This window comes from Elephas maximus, chromosome 13 (assembly GCF_024166365.1).
Source record: "Elephas maximus indicus isolate mEleMax1 chromosome 13, mEleMax1 primary haplotype, whole genome shotgun sequence".
Taxonomy (NCBI): domain Eukaryota; kingdom Metazoa; phylum Chordata; class Mammalia; order Proboscidea; family Elephantidae; genus Elephas; species Elephas maximus.
Genome location: NC_064831.1, coordinates 30057984 through 30080009, shown reverse-complemented (window position 1 = coordinate 30080009; position 22026 = coordinate 30057984). Strand labels below are relative to the sequence as shown.

The 22026-nt window shown below is 39.5% G+C and overlaps 1 protein-coding gene across 2 annotated transcripts in view; it reads left to right on the top strand.

Annotated features, from left to right (window-relative positions):
* The first annotated feature begins 479 nt into the window (after positions 1-479).
* Positions 480-22026, top strand: part of MND1 (meiotic nuclear divisions 1) — a 137151-nt gene continuing 115604 nt past the window's right edge. For both annotated transcript variants that reach the window (XM_049852764.1, XM_049852763.1), the window contains exons 1-4: positions 480-536; positions 6492-6557; positions 12414-12471; positions 15984-16132. In XM_049852764.1, coding sequence (XP_049708721.1) covers positions 534-536; positions 6492-6557; positions 12414-12471; positions 15984-16132 — 276 coding nt within the window. In that variant the 5' untranslated portion in view covers positions 480-533. The remainder of the gene's footprint in view (positions 537-6491; positions 6558-12413; positions 12472-15983; positions 16133-22026) is intronic.

Genomic DNA, 22026 nt, shown 5'->3' with positions numbered 1-22026 from the left:
ATCCGGCTGGATGGAGTCAGCGTTTCCTTCCTCCACAGCCAAACCGCCTCCATCCTTAGGGCAAACATAGGCCGTGTTCCCCGCGCGGAGAAAACGCGTATGTAAAAGCGAGGACTTAAGACTTTTCCTGAAACAGGAGCCACATTCAACACCGAGGCTAGAAGAGGCAGAGGCAGCTCGGCGTGCCAATTCGCACGAGCCACGCGTCGGGATCGAGCGTAGACTGCCGGCTTCAGGCCGTGGGTACCGCGACGGCCTAGACCCTACCCCAGCCGCGTCCGCCCCCAGCCCCGCCCACACTCCGCCCCCAGGCCCCGCCCAGGTCCCTGCCGGGCCCCGCCCAGGGCCAGTAGCTCCGCGTAGCCGCCAGGGGACGCTGCGCGCCGTCAGGTCGAGAGCTGCCTCCTTTTTCCCTCCCTCCTCCTCCGCTCCCCGAGGCGGTGGTGTCGGCGCCAAAATCAAACCCGCCCCGACCCACCCCGCCCCTCGCCTCGCGCTCAGGCCCGGCTGCCGCAGGACTCGCCGCTCGCGCCATGGTAAGAGCTGGGCCCGCGTTACCAAGTCACTTTCCTCCCCAGTACCCGGACTTCCAGCCCCTCAGCCGCGTGGGGCTTCGGCTTGGCGTTGCCCGCCCAGCGGGCTGCAGAGACGGGCGCCAGGCCTGTGCCCACGGCGGGGAGTGCCGCCAGGTCGACGCCGCGGCCACCCCTCACTTCCCGAGCGCGGCGGGGCGGCCCCAGGAACCCGCCGCAGCGCGCACCTGCCTGCACGGTCCGCCCGGCAGCTCAGGGCTCCCCAGGGAGCCGGGAGGCGGGACTCCTGCGCCGCGAGACCCCGGGGCAGGCGCGGGGCGGTCAACGGCTCTTCCTGCCTCTTCCGCACGCTGAGACTGCTCGGGGGCCCATCGAGGCGGGTTAGATTGAGGCACGCAGAGCGTTCGCGAACGTGCCCTGTGTATCTCCGGCCAGTACCATTCTGACTTGTCAAAGAGACAGTCTCTTCAGGACCGTTGCCCCCGACTCCTCCGGATTCGGTCACCAGACGTGCAGCCCTTGTTAGGAACAGGGAGGGAGCAAGCGAGACGGCCGGCGGGCGGGCGGGCGCAGAGCTGGGACTGCGAGGCGCGGTGGAACGCCTTAGATCCCAAAATGTAGATCCCAAAATGCGCTGTTTTTTTTTTTCCTCCCCCCCCCCCCACAATCGAGTGGTTTTATGTATTGTGACGTGCAGAACACATTTCTGAATTGCTCGGAATTTCAAAACTTACCTAACGGATCTTCTAGTTTGTGCTAGTTAGATGGTTTCTGTGAAAATCCGTTGATTTTCACCAAAGGGCAGGAATCGCTGTCCTTTAGCGCTGCTGGTCGTGTGGGGAGTTTGCCTCGTTATTAGGGAAGCACAGCAATGAATTAGTCTTCCGTGCATACAGTGATGGGTTAAGTTTAGGGAGAATTCCAGATTGTCTCTTTTGTGAGTTTAATCTTTGTACTCATCACTTTTTGAGTTTAATATCTTTCTACTCATCACATCATTTCCATAGACCTTCGAGGGTTCATGCTGTTTTTTTCTGCTTCTAGCAAAAAAAAAAAAAAGCAAAGAGCATGTAATTAAATGGATCTAAGATTTTAACGTCTTAATTTACTTAAGTGTTTTTTTTGCCGAACTAATGGTGGACACGGATCTAAGTTGTACGGTATTTGTTTGAAGATATTTTTCCAGGTGTTAGTTTTTTAGTATAACTGATAACGGCTTCTTTGTGGGTAAGCTAACAGCCCTGCCACCTGGGCATAAAATGGTCGAAGAAGCCAAACAGGATTGCGTTTAAAACAAATCATATCGTATTTTTCTTTACAGAGTTAATATAACTGACTAATGAGAGCTTTGTCCTTTTACCTAATCAACTCTTTACACGATTCACCTTCTAATACTAAATGGTTTCCTCTGCTGTTCACTCTTTTCACATGCGTACCTCTGATAATGGAGAAACAGAATAAATTATAATAAGACTTTATAGGTATATACTTTCTCTTTTTATGTGTGATCAAGAAATAAATTTAGTGTTGTGTTAATCAAAGATAAGATTTTGTTCTCTTTCCTGACTGTGAATTGATACCTATATTTTGATTTAATTGGGCTTGCTAGGCAAACATTATTAAGTCGAGACATATAGTTGCAGTTGGAGAATTGCAGTATAGCCTATCAACTCTGAGGGTAGCAAGTGACACTTTTTTTTTGACATTTACTTTTTAAATTTTCAAGAGTTTATTATAATTGACTGACAAGGCTGACTTTAGGAATTCTGTAGTTTCTAATTGGAGAAGTTTCCTTAGATGAATTTTTTTTTAATTAGTTTAAAATACATTGGTCAACCAGGAAAAATACTGGTTATCCTCAAAATTTTGTATTTCCTTATTAATGTGTATGCATTTCTAACTTACACTGTCAAGACATTTTTTTCTAATACTAAATACTAAACTATTTTCGATTTTTTTGGGAGAAATTTCTAATGAGGATATTAATATGGTATCCTTTTAAAATTACACTAAGTTAATTCTGAATACGATACTCTCCTACTCTGGTTAATAATAAAATTTATTTCTAGTGATAAGAGTCTAATGTGTAAATTAGCCTGAAAACAATGTAAACGAATGATACGACTCATCTGCATTTTTTGAGCAACTACGTGGAGCTACTGGGGTCAGTGTAAGAGCTTTCCTAAATTGTGTCCCCAGGTCTCTACAGTCTCCTCTTTGTCCGCCTCTGGGTGGCAGATTCTTGTGGAGTCCTTGGGGCTCTCCAAGAAGCTCTTTATAATACCAAGATGTTAGGAGGCTTTCCTGAAGCTTTGAGATCTGTTTGCTGCTGGTGCAGCCATAGACTTTAGGGAGTCCCACTGCCCCACAGTGCCCCTGACGCAGCCTCCAGATTCTGGGCTGAGAAAAACAGTGTTCACAGTAAAAGGACCTGGAGAGGGTTTTTTTGTTTGTTTGTTTCGTTTTTAATATGCAGGCCCAGGCCCCATCCCAGAGATTCTGATTCCGCTGATATGGGGGTGTGCCTGGGCATTTTCGGGCATAGATATTTTTTAAAAGCTCCCCAGATGATTGTAAAGTATGGCTGTGTTTGAGAAACACTGAATGGAGAAGTGAACTGAAGGAGCCTTCTAACTGGGTATGAATTTTGTGCTTGGCCTATTCAGATACTACAGAGGTCAGTGTGAAGGGATGGTAATAACATGTTATTGGACTCTAGCTCTCATCCCTAGGTTAGTGAACAGATCTATGTGCTTTCCTGGAGCTCGCCTATCTGGGGTTCCTGGTTAATTTCTCCAACTAGGACAATATGTGGTCAGCGTAGAATTCCCTATTATTAAATTGCCATGTGTTATATTTATGGGAGTGTGGTGGGTGTTTCAGGGGAAGCTGTGCTTGGTAGCCTGAGCACCTTCACATTTTAAGGTTGGCTTTAGATACATGGTCCTTAAATTGAGCATGGCCTTTTTGTCTGTTCTGTGTAACCTGGCACTAAGCCTTGGGAAGGCAGAGACAGTTCTCATTCTGATGTAGTTTTTCAGTCTGCTGAGAGGAACAAGTAAACACTTTCAGGTATAGCCCAGCTGTGAGCTCAGGGAAGTCCTCCTGGAGAAAGAATGTCTGAATTGCCTCTCGAAGATGTTTTGGAGTTTCAGTAGGCAAAAGAAGAAACATGTTTTAGGTCAAAAGAGCAGAATAATAAAAGGCACGGAAGCCGAGGAAAGCGTACTGAGAGTGGAAAATTACAAGCAATTTTTGATTTATAGCTCAAATTACTTGATAGTGTTAGGGTGAAATTTGAAGTGGGGAGTGGTAGGAGAAGAGGCTGTGAGGCGCAGGGTGGACTCAGCTAATAGAAGGCCTTGTATACCATTCCAGGCATGCTTGGATACTTCTGTATGGTTGGGAGCCATTGAAGGGTTTTAAGCAGAGGAGACTCATGGTCAGATTTGCCCACTGGCAGTGTGGAACGTAAACTTAAGAAAATGAGACAGAAAGCATGGTTGGAGGACTGGAGTACGTTATAAAACCCATCACCGTCAAATTGATACTGACTCTGTAGGACAGATTAGAACTGCCCAATAGGGTTTCCAAGGATCAGCTGGTGGATTCAAACTGCCAACCTTTTGGTCAGCAGCCTGAACTGCTCTGGAGTGTATTAATTAGAAGAGAGAGAATGCAGACTGAACTGAGGTAGTGGTAGTAGGGATGGAGCAGAGAGGATAGATTTGAGAAAGAGTTAAGGGCTAAAATTGGCAGAGCTTAGTGATTGATTGGATGTGGGGTAAGAGAGATGAAGGAATCCAGGATGACTGCCGAGACTCCACCTTGGGTAACGAGGTGGTTTCTAACTGAGACTCAAAATCTAGAAGAGCGAGCTTGGGAAGTAGGTGTGGGAAAGGAGTTCACTTAGTGGGTTTAAAGTCTGTCCAGCAGGCAGGTAGATAAATGAGATTGAAGCTCAGGAGCTCACTCAGGGAGGCAGGTGAAGATTTGAGGTATCAGCATAAGTGTTAGTTAAAACCATGAGATCAAAGGAAAGGTGTGAGGGCATGAGGGATCAATAGCTGAACCTTGGGGAACAGCAGTGTTGAGAGGGGACAGAGGAAGAAGAGAAAAATATAACTTTGAGACTACGTGTTTACCTCATACAGCTCCTCAAGAAACACCTGATAATTTTTTAGGTGTGGAAGAAATGGTTTTCTAGCTTCTGCTAGTAGAATAAAGACTCGCATACTCTGGTATGTATTCAAAACGGCAATTCCAAATTCTTTCCCCGTCTGTTGTAGGTTCACATTTTTTGACTGAGCTTTTGGTTGAATAGAGTCAGTCTTTTTTTTTTTTTAATTGTATCATTTAAGTCTGCCTTTTAAGTGATGTAAAGTGTTTTTAAGTTCTTAGTAAACAATTTTTGTCACCTTAAAATGCCACAAGATTTTTGTGAAGGATAGAGCCCTCTTAAGAAGCGTTGGTGTGGAGTCCTGTGTTAGAGCAGTAGTGATGATGGTTCTGGCTCTCGCTTGTTTACTTCGGCAAGTCTTTACTGAGGAAATTTGACTTTTTAAAAAATTTAGGTTTAGCTTTATGTATATACTCTATATACAACATATAATAAAATTTATTATTAACTTACACATTTTCAGTTCCATATTATCTCAGTTTCACATTGGTTAAAGGGTCAGAATCGACTTGATGGCAATGGGTTTTTTTTTTTGTTGTTGTTGTTGTTTTTCGTAAAGGTAAAAAACTTGTAAAACCAGTTGTTGCCCAGTTGTTTCCTACTCAAGGTGACCCATGTGTGTCAGAGTACAACTCCATAGAGTTTCCAATGGCTGATTTTTTTTTGGACGGAGATTGCCAGGCCTTTCTTCCAAAGTACCCCTGGGTAGATCCAAACCTCCAACTTTTTGGTGAGCAGCCAAGTGCATTAACTGTTTATACCACCCAGGGACTCTGGTGAAAGGCTAATAGTAACCTGAAACAGGCTTCCATTTACTATTTGGATAGGTTCTTTCCTCTAGCATACCCTCCACATGGAAACCCTGGTGGTGTAGTGGTTAAGTGCTATAGCTGCTAACCAAAAGATCAGCAGTTTGAATCCACCAGAGGCTCCTTGGAAACTCTATGGGGCAGTTCTACTGTGTCCTGTAGGGTCATTCTGAGTTGGAATTAACTCAAGGGCAATGGGCCTTGAGACCTTCCACATTGCTACTATAATTGTCTTGCTAAAATAACTTATCACCATAGCGATGATATTAGTGTGGACCGAGGATTTGAGAAGGAGAGACAGAAAGAAAGGGAACTGGAGTTATGTCAGTCCCCTGCTTTAGATGATCAGTAGCTCTTCATTCTCTAGAATAAAGTCCACTCTCTCCACCTGGACAGTCAGCCTTCCTTAACCTGACCCCAGACAACCTTTCTCATCTCATCTGCCACTCTCCCTACACATACTTCATACAGTCACCATCCCAGAGTGCTTGTCCTGGCGCATGGCCTTTCCGTCCATTGTGCCTTTGTGTGCCCTGCCCAGGACATCCTTCTTCCCACTAATCTTGATCTTGCCTGAATCCTCCTCATCTCCAGCCTTCCTGGATAACTTGCTGTCCTGGATATTTACACAGGAATTTGTACATGTCGCAGTTCATGAGTTATAAGTAATTTATTTTCTTAGATTATAAACCTTGAGAAGGTAAGTACAGTGGCTTATCATTGATTCATTTGATAAATATTGAATTTCTACAGAATGGCAGACTGTGTCTCAATTATGGTTCTTACTATTCTACTGGCAGCATCTACCATAAGGCTTGGTATATAGTGTGGTAGTTAAAATGAGTGTTTAGGTCTGGCTCTGAGAAATCAAATCTCTGTTGGTAGCAAACAAGACCATGCATAAAATTTCGGCTGATGTTTTAGACCCAATGTAAATGCAGTGTTTACTTTTTTACTTCTCTGCTTTAGTCGAAGAAAAAAGGACTGAGTGCAGAGGAAAAGAGAACTCGTATGATGGAAATATTTTTTGAGACGGTAAGTCATTTTCCCTAAGATTTTTAGTATTTTGCATAGTTTTCACGTTAAATATATGTCAGTCAATGTAAATTGCACCTTCTTCATTAAAGATCAATACTGAGCAATTTCCTGAAGAATGGATAAAATTCTGCAAACACATGGTTCTTGTGAGCTGTAGAGTCTGAAAGAACCGTATCTCACTGTTGGTAAGATGTAGAATCTCTTCTATGCAGACCTGTACTGCAGACTGGCTCCAGAATTCCTTCTGACCCATATGTTTGACTGTGTCCCTTTACTGCTTGGCAATGATGATAATAGCTCACGTCTACTGTGTGCCTAGTTGGTGCCAACCACTGTTCCAAGCACTTTACATAGATCAGCTCATTTCATCCTTACATCAGCCGTATCTCATCCTTATATCAACCTTATACTCTTGTTATGTTACTCAATTTACAGATGAGGGTACCTGAGACATAGAGAGCCTAAGGAGCTTAAAAAATAGAAGCCACAGTACCAGGATTTAAACTCAGGCAGGGTTGCCTGATTTTAAATAATGCCTGTTCGCATTTATAAATCTGTCTGTAGTGTAACTTGGAGCCCTGATGGCATAGTGGTTAAGAGCTTGGCTGTTAACCAAAAGGTTGGCAGTTCGAATCCACCAGTCGCTCCTTGGAAACTCAGTGGTCAGCTCTACTCTGTCTATAGAGTTGCTGTGAGTCGGGATCAACTTGAAAGTAATGAGTTTGGGTTTTGGGGGACTTTTTGCTTTTTGGTAGTGTAACACATGTGATGGTACACAGGCCTCTTAATTTAGTATAGGTATTTGTGCCTACCGCTAACAGTAAATACATTTCAAGTTTTAGCTCCAAAGTGGCAGAGTCAGGATTCAAACCCACGCACCTGGCTGTCTTCACCACATTGCTATACAGTGGCTTTTCTTTGCCTTCAGGTTAAAGACAAAACAGATCTTTGACCTACAAAAACTACTAACTTCATATGGCTTAGCCTAATACTTGGCAAGCCCGTCAAAGCTCAGTCTTGCCCCGACCTACGGAACATTTTTGTAATATACAAATGCGAAGATGGGAAAAATATGGTAAAATAGAATATCAAATTAATAAAATCTCTTTTCATTTTAATAATGCAGATGCTCAGAAAAGGAAGGAAAATATTCGGATTTTTTTTTTTTTACTGTTTGTAATCTTACTGTTCCTTAAAATATACCTTACTATTCCTTAAAGTCATTGGCAGTTCAGAACAGGGCGTCATATTAATAATGATGATATCATTAGGAAGATAAATTGGTGACCTTTATATACAATGAGGATTATGACAGCTTATTCTTCTGTTGAGTTGTAATATTTGTCCTGTGGTCCCCGGACAAGGAAAGTAGATTTAATGCCTGCCGGGCTGGGAAGAATGGTGAGGGAATCGTTTTATCTTTTACAATATTGTTCCTTTTCTCAAAGATCAAAATTGGCTTTTTCTGATTGAATGTTTTTCTTCAACACTGTCCTCATAATAAATATCAGAATGAGTATGATACTAGTGTCAGCAGTTCAAAGAAGTTCAGTAACCAGTGAGTTTTAATGTAAAGTTAGGAGTTAACTGTATTAGTTAATTCGTTCGCTTTAGTTCATGCGTGCTTGTTCCCTTTTCTGCATTATGGCCTAATTTGTTGCTGTTCATCAGTTCTTATGATGGAGTTGAAAAGTATAACGGATTTGGCAAATGTAATGGAGACCACTTCGTTTATTCTTGCATGAATGTGGTGTATCTAGAATCCAGACTGGTGTCAAAGTTGAGAAATATTAACCATAAGCCCTTCAAGAATTCAAAGCAAATCACCAGTGTGGTGCAGAGAGGAAAGAACATGGGCCTGATAAATACGAAATCTGGATTCCCCAGTGTTGCTACTGGCAAGTTGAATTCCCTTGGCCAATTCATTTTACTTCTCTGTGCTTTTTCTTCAACTGTAAAATAAGAGTATGGACTAAATTTTTCTAGGGTTGTTTCTTACAAAGACCAAAAGTAATTATTCATTCTCCACTGCACAGTTTCTACTGTCGAATTTTACTTTAAATGTCTACCTGGTTTGCAATTCCTACCGTACCATTTACGAACTGTGGGACATGCTAGGCAGGTTATATAGATAACTTCTTTCAGTCTTCATCTCCTCATCTGTGAAATGGAGGTGATGATACCTACCCCTAAAGTTGTTATGAGTGTTAAACAAGATACCATGTGTAGACACCCAAATAGTTGCCTTTATATTTCTAGCCATGGTCAATGAAAATTCCAACAGACTCAAATATGGCTACTGCAGGGTTTATTATGGAACCTGACTCTATGTCGATGTTAAAAGTAGCCCCTTTTTAAGGACTAATGCCACAGGAAGTGCTCATTCTGTAATGTGAAGTAGAAAATGCAGAACACAAACAATATGAATACAATTCAGCGTGATCACAAATACCAACAGTGGTTGGATTATAGGTGGACTTTTTTAGACTTTGTTTTCTCAGTTTCCGACACTGAATGTGTTGTAGCGGTGGTGTTAGTTACCGGCTCGTGGCAGCCCACTATGTGCAGAATAGACCTGTACTCCATAGATGGGGTTTTCAAGGCTGTGACCTTTCGAAAGCAGCTCGCCAGGCCTTACTTCTGAGGCATCTCTGGGTAGGTTTGAACCACCGACCTTTTAGTTAGTAGTCCAGCACTTAACTATTTGCGCCACCCAGGGACTTCTGCAATGATCACGTTAAAAAGCCAACAAACATAGCATCACACATACACTATGCTGCCCCTAAGTATAAATGGGGTAGCCTCGAAGTTTTGGAAATCTTTTCAAGAGACAGTCATTACTGATAATGATAGCTTATCGAGGGTAAAACTCTTCAAGAACTGTGTGAGGCACAGAAAAGGCCCAGTAAGCATTTGTGGAGTTTTTCTAAAAATTACCTCAGCAAAAACCTAAATGAGTAGCTCTCCATGGGCATACAAGTCTCTTTGGAATGGCCATGCTTATACCCAGAGAATTCTATTTGTATGTATATATTTGAAGCTGCTAACGTAACAGAGCCCTGGTGGCACAGTGGTTAAGAGTTACGACTGCTAACAAAAAGGTCAGCAGTTTGAATCCACCAGCTGCTCCTCGGAAACCCTATAAGGCAGTTGTACTCTGTCCTGTAGGGTTGCTGTGAGTTGGAATTGACTCGACAGCAAAAGGTTTGGGTTTTTTTTTTTTAACATAATAGAAGAAGAATTTGTTGCTCATCGCACACGTGAAGAACACGGGGCAGTACGACGCGGTGGGTGGAAGCATACATATGGAGTCAGTTTTACCTAATAGCTTTGTTACTTAACCTCTCTAAGCCTCAGTTTCCTCAGCCAAACCAGTTGCTGTCGAGTCGATTCTGACTCATGGGGATCCTATGTCTGCAGAGTAAAACTTCGCTCCATAGGGTTTTCAAGGCTGTAATCTTTCAGAAACAGATTGCCAGACCTTACTTTCGAGGCATCTCTGGGTGGGTTTGAACCACCAGTCGTTTGGTTAGTAGTCCGACACTTAACGGTTTGGGCCACCCAGGGACTCCCATCTAGTAAAGAGGGTGATAGCAGTAGCCACATCACAGTTTTGCCCTGAGGATTAAATGAGATGATCTGTGAAAAGTATTAGATGTAAAATGTTACAATACCTAGATCATGTAAGTACTTACGTCATCTAGTAGTATAACTGTGTGTTCTCCACGGTATTTTACACATTTATAGCTTTTATAAAGAGCTAGAAAGATCTTTTCATCTCTCCCTTATTGTGTCTGCTTCAATGCTGGGGGGTTTAAGAGCTAAGACTTAACTCGAGACCATTTACTCTGTCCACTTAAATGACCACAGCATAGTCGAAGACTAGTTCTTTGCAAGCCCGTTTGTTTACATAACAACCCCACTGGGGCAGAGAATGTTTGGGGCTCCTTCTTGATATCTCAGTGAGTTTATGTTCTTTTCCCGTGGAACCTAAATTATTTGCAAATTGATTTTTCTAATGCACTAGAGGCTTAAAGTCAGTAATTTATTGCATGTTCTTTGAGACCCTAAAGTATGATTTTGTTTTTCCAGACATACAAGCAGTGATCTTACATTCTTACTGAGCCTAGTGACTTAGTGTTTTCCTTAATTTAAAAATCTCAAGTATTGTGAGATGAAGTTACTTTTTTCTGAATATTTTGTTGTGAAAAATCTTAAAATACAGCAAAGAAATGGAACAACCAGAATGTAGACACGTGAAAAACGTAACCAGTGTCACATTGATTTGTATAGAAATTGTCAAAGGGAACCTGATTTACTGTGTGAGCTCTCACAAAACACACAATAAAATATTAAAAAATGTGTACAGCAAAGAGAATTTTACAGTAATGCCCACATACCCATGACCTAGATTTTGCCATTGACATTTTATTCTACTTGCTTTATCATATCTATTTTCATCTATCCACTCCTTCATCCAACATCTTTTTTTTAGACGCATTTCTAAAGAGTTCTTTATATATATATATATACACATATATATGTTTATATGTATACTTGATAGCACCACTTTTTTTTTTTTTTTTTTATCCTGGGTGCCTGTCCTTTGTCAGGTTTATTTTCTTCCAGTAAATACCTGCCTTTTCAGTTTCTTAAAAGTGCGTTTGGGTCTCATTAGGGGGAGAGCAATTAGAAGTACATAGCAAAGTGTGTATAAATTTTTGTATGAGAGACTGACTTGATTTGTAAACTTTCACTTAAAGAACAATAAAAATTAAAAAAGAAAAAAAAAAGGTCTATGGGATCAAATTGGCAACTTGAAAGATTAGGTAGGAAACTTCGGGGGCAGTGAGTTTATGTTAATGGCTGGAGGAACAACCCAGAAACGGAGGGTGAGAATGTTTGCACACCTTGAAGAGGATATAAGCAGTGTCACTGAATTGCGTGTGTAGAATTTGTTGAATTGGTGTATGTTCTGCTGTGTAATATGCTCAACAACAAAAATAAATTATAAAAAAGAAAAAAATGCCTTTGGATAAGCAGAAGTTTTTAATTTTTATGAAGGTAATTTCCATCTTATTGAAGTTGCTTCTTCAGATTTATTTGGAAGAAATATATCCTAGATTTTCATAACAATAATCAGAACAATTCAGTTCTTATTGCCAAATATTTTAGCCTTTTCCAATCTTTCACTTTTGTTCTTCAAGTTTTCACCACCTCAACCAAGGCTTATTACAAGAAGAAAGGTGTACCTTAAATAGACTTTTTCCAACCACAAGATTAAATATTTTACATGTGTATTTTTCTGTAACGTTTTGCTTTGCATACGGTGGACGTACAGTGTATCCGAAAGAATGATGGACAGGCAGCCATGAATTGCATAATTTTCCTGTTGTTTAGGTATAACTCTTTCGTGAAACCTTGAATATAAACAATTCTTGAAAGTTACTTATTTTGCTTTTTGTTAGAAGTACTAGATCTGTGAAGTGTGATACGTGCTAATCAAAGCACTGTTTATGTTTTCTTAAAGTGTGAGAGAAGCTCGTGTTAACAAATGATCCACCAGAACTAGTTTTTATACTTCAGTGGGAAGATGTTCTTTATGTTGTGATCTCCAAGTACTTGAAAGAATTGTATGTTCACGTAAAAATCTGTCCATTTTAAATTACTGTAGGTATTGGATAATCATGAAGTTTCTTTTAGCTCTAAAATGCTTAGATTCTATTGCGTTTTCATTTCCAGGCCTAGTTTTTTTTTTTTTAGCACAATATTTTATGAACATTTTTATGGTAAATATATACAGTAAAGAATAAATACATGTTTTTGATCTTTTTTTTAAAAACTTTTATACAGAAAGATGTATTTCAGCTAAAAGACATGGAGAAGATTGCTCCCAAAGAGAAAGGCATTAGTAAGTATCAAAGATGGACTGAAAATTTGGGGAAATGCTGATCACCTTTTCTGCAACAGTTGTTCATTCAACGGAGACAAGAAATTTCTGGAGATGAAGATTGTTTTTAAAAAGTTTCTGCATGGTGTCCATGGGCTACAGCTGCGATTCTTTGTTTGGAGTGTCTGCTGTAGGAAAATTAAAATGGATTACACACATACATACATGATATATACACATTTATTTATTTACGGGTATAGTTTACTTCAAAAGAAGTAAAAATTGCTCATGAATCTTCTAGTTTTGTTAAATGTGACTTTGGATCTTTACACGCATTAGTTCCCTAGGGCTGCTGCTGTAACAAATGACCACAAATTTGGGGGCTTAAAACAACAGAAGTTTATTCTCTCATTCTTCTGGAGGCCAGAAGCAGGAAATCCAGGTGTGGACAGGGCTGCTTCCTTCTGGAGGCTCTGAGGGAGAATCTATTCCTTGCTTCCTCCTAGCTTCTCATGGCTTGTAGACATATCACTCCAATCTCAGCCTTCTTCTCTGCTGTCTCTCATGAGGACATGTGTCATTGGATTTAAGACCCACCCTAAATCCAGGGCGATATTCTCTCTCTATCCTTAAATGAAATACACCTGCAAAGACCCTTTTTCCAAGTAAGGTTGCATTCACAGGTTTCACTTGCATATATCTTTTTGTGGGCCACTATTCAACCACTTTACCTGGTAAATTTGTTTTTTAAACTGTTCTGGTTATATAAGTTATACATGTTTATTTTAACAAATTTGGAGCCCTGGCAGCACAGTGGTTGTAAGAGCTCAGCTGCTAACCAAAAGGTCAGCAGTTCAAATCCACCAGCCACTCCTTGAAAACCCTTATGGGGCAGTTCTTCTCTGTCCTATAGGGTTGCTGTGAGTTGGAATTGACTTGAGGGCAGTGGACCTTTTTTTTTTAATAGACAGATTTAATAAAGAAAATAAAAGTTGCTCATAATCACTCTTCTGAGATAACCACTGTTAACATTTGGTGTTTTTATTTTTAAAATTTTTTTATTGTACTTTAGAGTGCAGGTTTACAGAACAAACTAGCTTTTCATTAAACAATTAATACACTTATTGTTTGGGACATTGGTTGCCAGCCCTACCACATGTTAACACTCTCCCCTTCTCGACCTTGGGTTCCCTGTTACCAGCTTTCCTGTTCCCTCCTGCCTTTTGGTCCTTGCCCCTGGGCTGCTGTGCCCCTTTAGTCTCATTTTGTTTTATGGGCTTGTCTGACATTCAGCTGTAGGGTGAACCTCCAGAGTGCCTTCATCACTGAACTAAAAGGGTGTCTGGGGAGCATACTCTCAGGGTTTCTCTAGTCTCTGTCAGACCAGTTAAGTCTGGTCTTTTTTTTTTTTGGTGAGTCAGAATTTAATTCTATATTTTTCCTCCAGCTCTGTTGGGGACTCTCTATTGTGATCCTGTCAGAGCAGTTGGTGGTGGTAGCCGGGCACCGTCTTGTTGTGCTAGACTCAGCCTGGTGGAGGCTGTGGTAGTTGTGGTCCATTAGTCCTTTGGATTGATCTTTCCGTTGTGTCTTTGGTTTTCTTCTTTCTCCCTTGCTACAGAGGTGAGAACATTTGGTATGTTTTGATGTCTTAAATCTAAGTTCTGTTTGTTTGTTTTTATATGTATCTGTCAATCTCTGAGAGGGGACCATGCTGTTTATATAGTTTTGTGTTCATACATTTTTTTTAATATAAAATTATATCATCTGTATTTACTCATGTCATTGGATTAAAAAAATACACAATTTGCAGCATCCGTATTTCCTAATATTTTATTCTGTGACCACCCACCATACCATAATTTGTTTACCCTTTACCTATTGTTGAACATCTGTTTCGAAGTTTGCTGCTAAAAATAATGTTGCGATTAACATGCTGTCCATAAATGTTTCTCCACATTTCATATTACTTCATTAAGAAATTTGCCTAGAAGTAGAGAATAGAGATTTATATAGTTGTTAGGTTTTTATACGTATTCTCAAATTTTCTTCCAGAGAATCCTGTTAACCAGTTCCATCGGGTTGACTCCAACTTGTGGCAACCCTGTGTGTTTTGGAGTAAAACTGTGCTCTGTAGGGCTCTCAATGGCCAATTTTTCAGAAGTAGATCACCAGCCCTTTCTTCTGAGGTGCCTCTAGGTGGACTCGAACCTCCAGCCTTTCAGTTAGCAGCCAAACACATTAACTGTTTGCATACTCAGGGACTCACCCTTCCAGAAAGGCTGTACCAATATATATAAAAAAAAAAAAAAAATAACACTTAATTCTTACAACTCTGTGTTTTCGATTTTAGAATTCTTTGGAATGTAATATATTAAAAACTGGCATTTCATTTTAGTTTCTACTTCTTTACAAGCGGGTTGAATGTTTTTCACTTTGGTGTCCATTTTATTTCTTTACTATATTTAATTTTTTAATAGATTTTTGTTATGTTTTAGAAGATCTGCTCTAGGAAAATTAAAATGGACATTAAAACACAGATGTATTTCTTGGTACAGTTTTACTTCGTAGGAAGTAAGAATTGTTAAAAAAACTTTCAAACATTTGTTAAATGTGACTTGGCATTTTTACATGGTATTTTTAAAAACTTTTTTTCTGATTTCTAATCTTAGCCCTACCCATAGTATACAGTTTGTTTATTGTTTAATCTTTCATAATAGTTTTTATAGTTTAGCTTCTTAACAAAAAGGCAATACATTTTCATTGTTTAAAAAATGAAAGAAATTATCAAAAAGAAGGAAGTGAAAATTGAGCTACTACCATCCAAAGAGAACAGCTGACAATACATCAGCGTGTACTGTTTTTAACTTTATTTTTCTGTATGATAAATTTTGAATATATTTCTGTATAACACATTTCTATATAATACATTTTGAATATGTTTCCATGCCATTAAATATTCTTATAAATTTAATGATTGCCTAGTATTAGATTATAGCAACTTTCTTTTGAAAAATCTAGTTATTGGACTGGTTGTTCCCATTTTTTTGTTGTTCAAAATAGCTCTTTGACAAACATCCTTGTGTATATCAATCATTATTTTCTTTAGCTGAATCCATAAAAGTGGAATTTCTGCATTAAAAGTATGTATATTTCTAAAGTTTTAGATAAGTATTGCCAAATTTCTTCACTCATGTATGAAAGTATTCATGTCTGAATCCTGTAGTATTTTTTTTAGTGTTTTTCAATTTGGTAGTCAAGAAATCTCATTGCTTTATTTTGCATTTATTTGATTATTAGTGGGGTCGGTCATTTTTCTTTTTTGTTAGCCATGCATATTTTTTTTGTAGGCGCCCATGGATATCATCTTACTGTTTTTCTATTGGAGTATTTATCTTATCCTTGTTTATTTTTAAGAGCTCCTTACTTACCAACTCTTGATCTATAATATTTGCTGCGTTTCCCCAGTTGTTTGCATTTTAATATTATTTCTGGTGTTTCTTAACATAGTCTTTAAACATGATCTCTCTTAGCTGCTATGTCAGTAAAAGAAGTTCTTCAAAGCTTAGTGGATGATGGGATGGTTGACTGTGAGAGGATTGGAACGTCTAATTATTATTGGGCTTTTCCAAGTAAAGCTCTGCATGCAAGGAAACGTAAGTTGGAGGTTCTGGAATCTCAGGTAAGTTGCCGCAATTAAAGATAATGGGTTTGCATTGTAATGAAGAGATTTGTTTTACTTTAACTTTTTTTTGTTTAATGTTTTCCCTTAAACTTGTAACATGCATTATTTGACTCAACTTCTGAAGATTATCATATTGTTTACCCAAACAATATGAGGACATCACAATGTTTTAGGTTTCATTTTCCTACCTGCCATGATAGTGTTTTCTAGTATTTTAGCTCCATCTTGTTTTAAACTCCCCTCCCATTAGTCTTTATTTTTATTACTTGTTTTGATAAGTGCATGTTTACATTTACTAGCATTTTAACTTTTTTAGGTCACTGTCACCTCTTGCATCACGCTAGGGTTCAATTATCCTCTAACTCCTAGGTTCCTAAGCTGGGATTCATGGATGCCCACTGTGTCCATGACTAGAATGCAGAGGGTCTGCAGGGGAAAAATTACTTCTTTATTTTTACTTAATTTTGACTGAAATTTGCATTTCCTTCAATTATGAATGAAGAAAATAACCTGTAGTAGCATCAGTCATACTTGTGACTTTGTCATCAATAGAAATTAGATATTTTCATGACATATCAGTTATTACAGATATCTAGAAGTATCATTTACATTCATCACCATTTCAGAACTATGCATTTGACTTGTAGCTAGATTTTGTTATTTAATGCATGAATAAAGAAGCAAATATGTTATTAGATCATAACTTTTTTTTTAATAACTTAATGACTATTTTTATAGAATTTATTTCCTTTGTAACCCTATGCAATTTGGTTTATGGATTTAAAAATGTTATTTCAAGAAGGGGCCCAAACTGAAGACATCCTTTACTATTCTGTTCAGCCAGAATTTAAGAGTGGTAGTTCTGTCAGTCTCTGTTTGAAAACATCTAATTTGCCATCACTTTTTTTTTTTTTTAATGTTTTATTGTGTTTTTGGTGAGAGTTCACATAGAAATTTAGGTTCCCATTTAACAATTTCTACACAGATTCTTCAGTGACATTGGTTGCATTTTTCACAGTATGTCAGTGTTCCCATAATTCTGTCCTGGTTGTTCCGTTTCCAGTAATCTGGTTTTCCTGTCCCCTTACCTTTTCGTCTTGGCAGTAGGATAATTGTTGACCATTTGGTCTCATATAGATTATTATTATTTTTTTTATTAACTTTTATTGAGCTTCAAGAGAACGTTTACAAATCAAGTCAGTCTGTCACATATAAGTTTACATACATCTTACTCCATGCTCCCTCTTGCTGTCCCCCTAATGAGTCAGCCCGTCCAGTCTCTCCTTTCGTGACAATTTTGCCAGCTTCCCACTCTCTCTATCCTCCCATCCCGCCTCCAGACAGGAGATGCCAACACAGTCTCAAGTGTCCACCTGATATAATTAGCTCACTCTTCGTCAGCATCTCTGTCCTACCCACTGTCCAGTCCCTTTCATGTCTGATGAGTTGTCTTCCGGGATTGTTCCTGTCCTGTGCCAACAGAAGGTTTGGGGACCATGACCACCGGGATTCCTCTAGTCTCAGTCAGACCATTAAGTATGGTCTTTTTGTGAGACTTTGGGGTCTGCATCCCACTGATCTCCTGCTTCCTCAGGGGTTCTCTGTTGTGCTCCCTGTCAGGGCAGTCATCGATTGTGGCCGGGCACCAACTAGTTCTTCTGGTCTCAGGATGATGTAAGTCACTGGTTCATGTGGCCCTTTCTGTCTCTTGGGCTCTTAGTTGTCGTGTGACCTTGGTGTTCATCATTCTCCTTTGCTCCAGTTGGGTTGAGACCAATTGATGCATCTTAGATGGCCGCTTGTTAGCATTTAAGACCCCAGACGCCACATTTCAAAGTGGGATGCAGAATGTTTTCGTAATAGAATTATTTTGCCAATTGACTTAGAAGTCCCCTTAAACCGTGGTTCCCAAACCCCCGCCCTTGCTCTGCTGACCTTTGAAGCATTCATTTTATCCTGGAAACTTCTTTGCTTTTGGTCCAGTCCAATTGTGCTGAGTAGATTATTTTTTTAAAGTAGCACAGTATTCACAGAATAAACTAAATATTCTTTATTTTATGAGCTACTCTGTTATTTATCTAAAAGGTAACCTGAAGAGACAGTTTTGGTTCAAGGTTTAAAGAGTATCACTGGGCAATAGTCTTAAGCAGCCTTCCAGTCTCAACCGCTCTAGTAATTCTGGACTTTTTGAGAATTTGAGTTGTGTTTCACATTTTTCTCCTGTTCTATCAGGATCCTTCTGTTGTGGCTCTGATCAGAACAATCAGTAGTGGTAACTGGGTACCACCTAGTTCTTCTGGTCCCAGGGTAGATGAAGCCGTGATGGTTCACGTAGAGTGTTAGTCCTATAGACTAGTTTTCTTCTCAGAATCTTGTTTCCTTCTTTCTTTTTCACTCTGGACAAATAGAGACCGGTAGTTGTATCTTAGATGGCCACTTGAAAGCTTTTAAGACCCCAGATGCTATTCACCAGAGTAGAATGTAGAACATAAACTCTATGAACTATATTATGCTAATTGACCGAGTTGTCACAGGAGACTATGGCTATGAGCCTTCAGACCCAGCAAACCAAACTCGTGAGATGTTTGGTTGTCTAGTATCTGTGCCCCCATGTGGTTTACATCATATATATGAATATATATGTATGAACACACATACCTGTATATAAATACAAAATCTAAACCATGCCCGTTGCTGTCTAGTCAATTCCGGCACAAAGTGACTCCATAGATCAGAGTAGAACCACCCCCGTAGGTTTCTGAGGTTGTAATCTATGGAAGCAGACTGCCACGTCTTTCCCCAATGGTGTGGCTGGTGAATTTGAAGCACTGACCTTTCAGTTGGTAGGCAAGTATTTTAACCACTGTGTCTCCAGGGCTCCTTACGTAGACATACAAATTCAAAAAACCAAACCCGTTGCTGTCCAGTCGATTCCAACTCATAGTGACCCTATAGGACAGAGTAGAACTGCCCCATAGAGTTGCCAGTTAGAACCTGGTGGATTCAATCTGCCAGCCTTTTGGTTAGCTTTATGCGTATACATACATACATACATACATATATATACCCAAACAAATATGTTCATATATACATACATAATGTAACCGCACACATTTTTTTTGGTTGTTGGTAGTGGTGTTGCACAATTATGTCTTATCCCTTTGCCATCACTTCTTGAACATAGAATACTATATTCACAGTTATTTTTCCTCAGTGCTTTGAAAATATTACTTCATTGTCTTGTGGTATCTGTTGCTAATGAAATGTTTGTCGTCAGTCTTTTTTTTTCTCTTATTAATCGCTCTTCCGTTTGTTTTTAATGTCTTTCTGACTCTTTGATACTGTGGTTTTATGATGCTTTATCATGATTAGTCTGAATTTGCATTTGTTTTTATTCTGCCGAAGACGCTGCTGCTTTAATCTGATGACTGAAGTCTTCTATTCAAGAAGATTCTGAAGTAGTGTTAAACTATTTTCTCTTCCATATTATCTCTGTTCTTTTCTTCTGAAATTCCTATTTGGCATAAATTCAACTTCCTGATGTTATCCTCTGTGTTGCTTCATAGCTCTTTTTATTTTCCTCAATTTTGGAGGCTAAAAATTTGACTTGTGTATCTGCCGCTACCCCTTGTGTTTTGTTTCCTGTACGTTTTTTGTGAGTTGTGTTCACTTGGTGGTGTTTAGCCTCAGCGAGCAACAGGTGCTCTAGTTTGTGAAAATAGTGGCCCAGGCTTCTTTGAGAGACTCCAAGGTACTTTAGGGGTTATGGATCATTTTTATGTTAATTTCTTGGCTTGCAGTTCCAGTACACATGGGTAGTATAAATTCAGGGTGCACACCTGTTCGTAGCATGGGTGTGGAGATTTGTTTTCTTGTTGACAGCATCACCCTAACTTCAACCTAAGTCCAAGACAGAGGGAAGTCTACCTTTACACTATTTTCTGTGGAGTTTTTCTAGTACTTTGAGCTATACACAGGAACTCAGCTCTAGCTTCCCTGTATTGCATGACCCTTCAGATCACCTTCCCTCATGTGCGAGTTAGAATCCCAGCCTAGTAACCAATGCCTGTATCAGGTCTAAACTCACTGGGCAACAGAACATTAGCTTTCTCTTGTTGCTCTGACTTTGCTTTCTCTTATTTCTGGGGAAAGTCTTTTCTTCTTTTTGAGCTTGGTTATATATCTTAACATTTTTGTTGTTCTATTTAGTCCAACATTTATATCTGTCAGTAGTGATTAGGAAAGCTTTCTCTTGACAGCTTAGTCCACTGTTTTCATGCCAGCAGTATAGTGTATATTTGTAAAGTATGACCATTTAGCATTATTGAAACAAGTGTACATCTCATCATGTTTCAGGACTTAAATATTGAACTTCATATCTTAAACATTCCTAACTATTTTAATGAAACTATCATGGATTAAATCTTTTTTTTTTTTTTTTAAGAAAAATATGCTTTCAAGTTTTCTAATCCAAAACAAACTAGAATTTTGTTATGCCATCAGTGTTGTTAGCATGGTGTTAGATGTTAGTATAATTAAACTTAAAGTTTCTCATTTATTGAGACAGCAGAAACTGGAAGCCCTGAGGTACTGAGATGGTCTTCCTCTTCCATCTGTCTGCTTCTGCTCTTGACTATGTTCCAGTTACTTCAAAAGCCTTCCTTTCCCTCTTATTCTGCGTCCTTATACATACGCAAAAGATAGATGTCTGACTGTATCAGGCGACGTACGTCATTTTGTTCAGATTCTGAAGTTATGTAAGTAACTGCATCTTGTGATATCTAATTATCTGCTATTATTCTGTTGTTCCTTTATTACATGCACTTCTTAATGAATGTCTGTGATTCTTCAGGGACAGTTTCTGCTAATTTCTTCTGTGAATGGGCCATACTTTCTTGATTCTTTGCATGCTTTTCATATTTTGTGTTGAAAACTGGGCAGTATGACTATAATAATGTGGTGACTTGGAAATCCAAATTTTTCCCTCTCCTCGGTGTTTTCTCCATGGTGGTATTTTTGATGGTGGTATAGTGGTTAAGCACTTGGCTGTTAACTAAAAGAACTACAGTTTGAACCCACCAGCTGCTCCATGGGAGAAAGACATGGCAGTCTGCTTCCGTAAAGATTACAGCTTTGGAAACGCTATGGGGCAGTTCTGCTCTATCCTATAGGCTCACTGTGAATTGGAATTGACTTGACGATTGTGAGATCTAAGAGATGCCTAATCTAAAGTCATAATTTTTTTATCTTCTAGAAGGTTTGTATTATAGGTTTTACTTGTAGGCCTGTGATCGTTTTCGAGTTAATTTTTGTATATGTTGTGAGATACGCAATAGTTTTTTTTGCATATGGATATCCAATATTCCTAGCACCATTTATTGAAAAGACTGTCCTCTCTCCACTCATTTCCCTTGTTTATTTGTCAATAATCTGTTGTCTGTTTATATGTGTGTATATTTCTGAACTCTCTTCTCTCTTCTGTTTCACTTTTTGTTCTGTGCTAGTACCAAACTGTTTTGATTAATAGAGCTTTATTATAATTTTGAAATTAGGTGGTGCTAGCCCTCCAGCCCTGTTGTTAGATGCCACTGAGTCGATTCCAACTCAGATACAGAGACCCCATGTGCAACAGAACGAAACACTGCCCAGTCCTGCACTATCATCACCGTTGCCGTGCTTGAGCCTGTTGTTGCAGCCCCTGTGTCCGTCCATCTTGTTGAGGGTCTTCCACCGTACCAAGCATGATGTCCTTCCTCAGGGGCTGGTCCCTCCTGATAACATGTCCAAAGTACGTGAGATGAAGTCTCACCACCTTTGCTTTGAAGGAGCATTCTGGCTGTACTTCGTCCAAGATAGATTTGTTTGTTCTTTTGGCAGCCCATGGTATATTC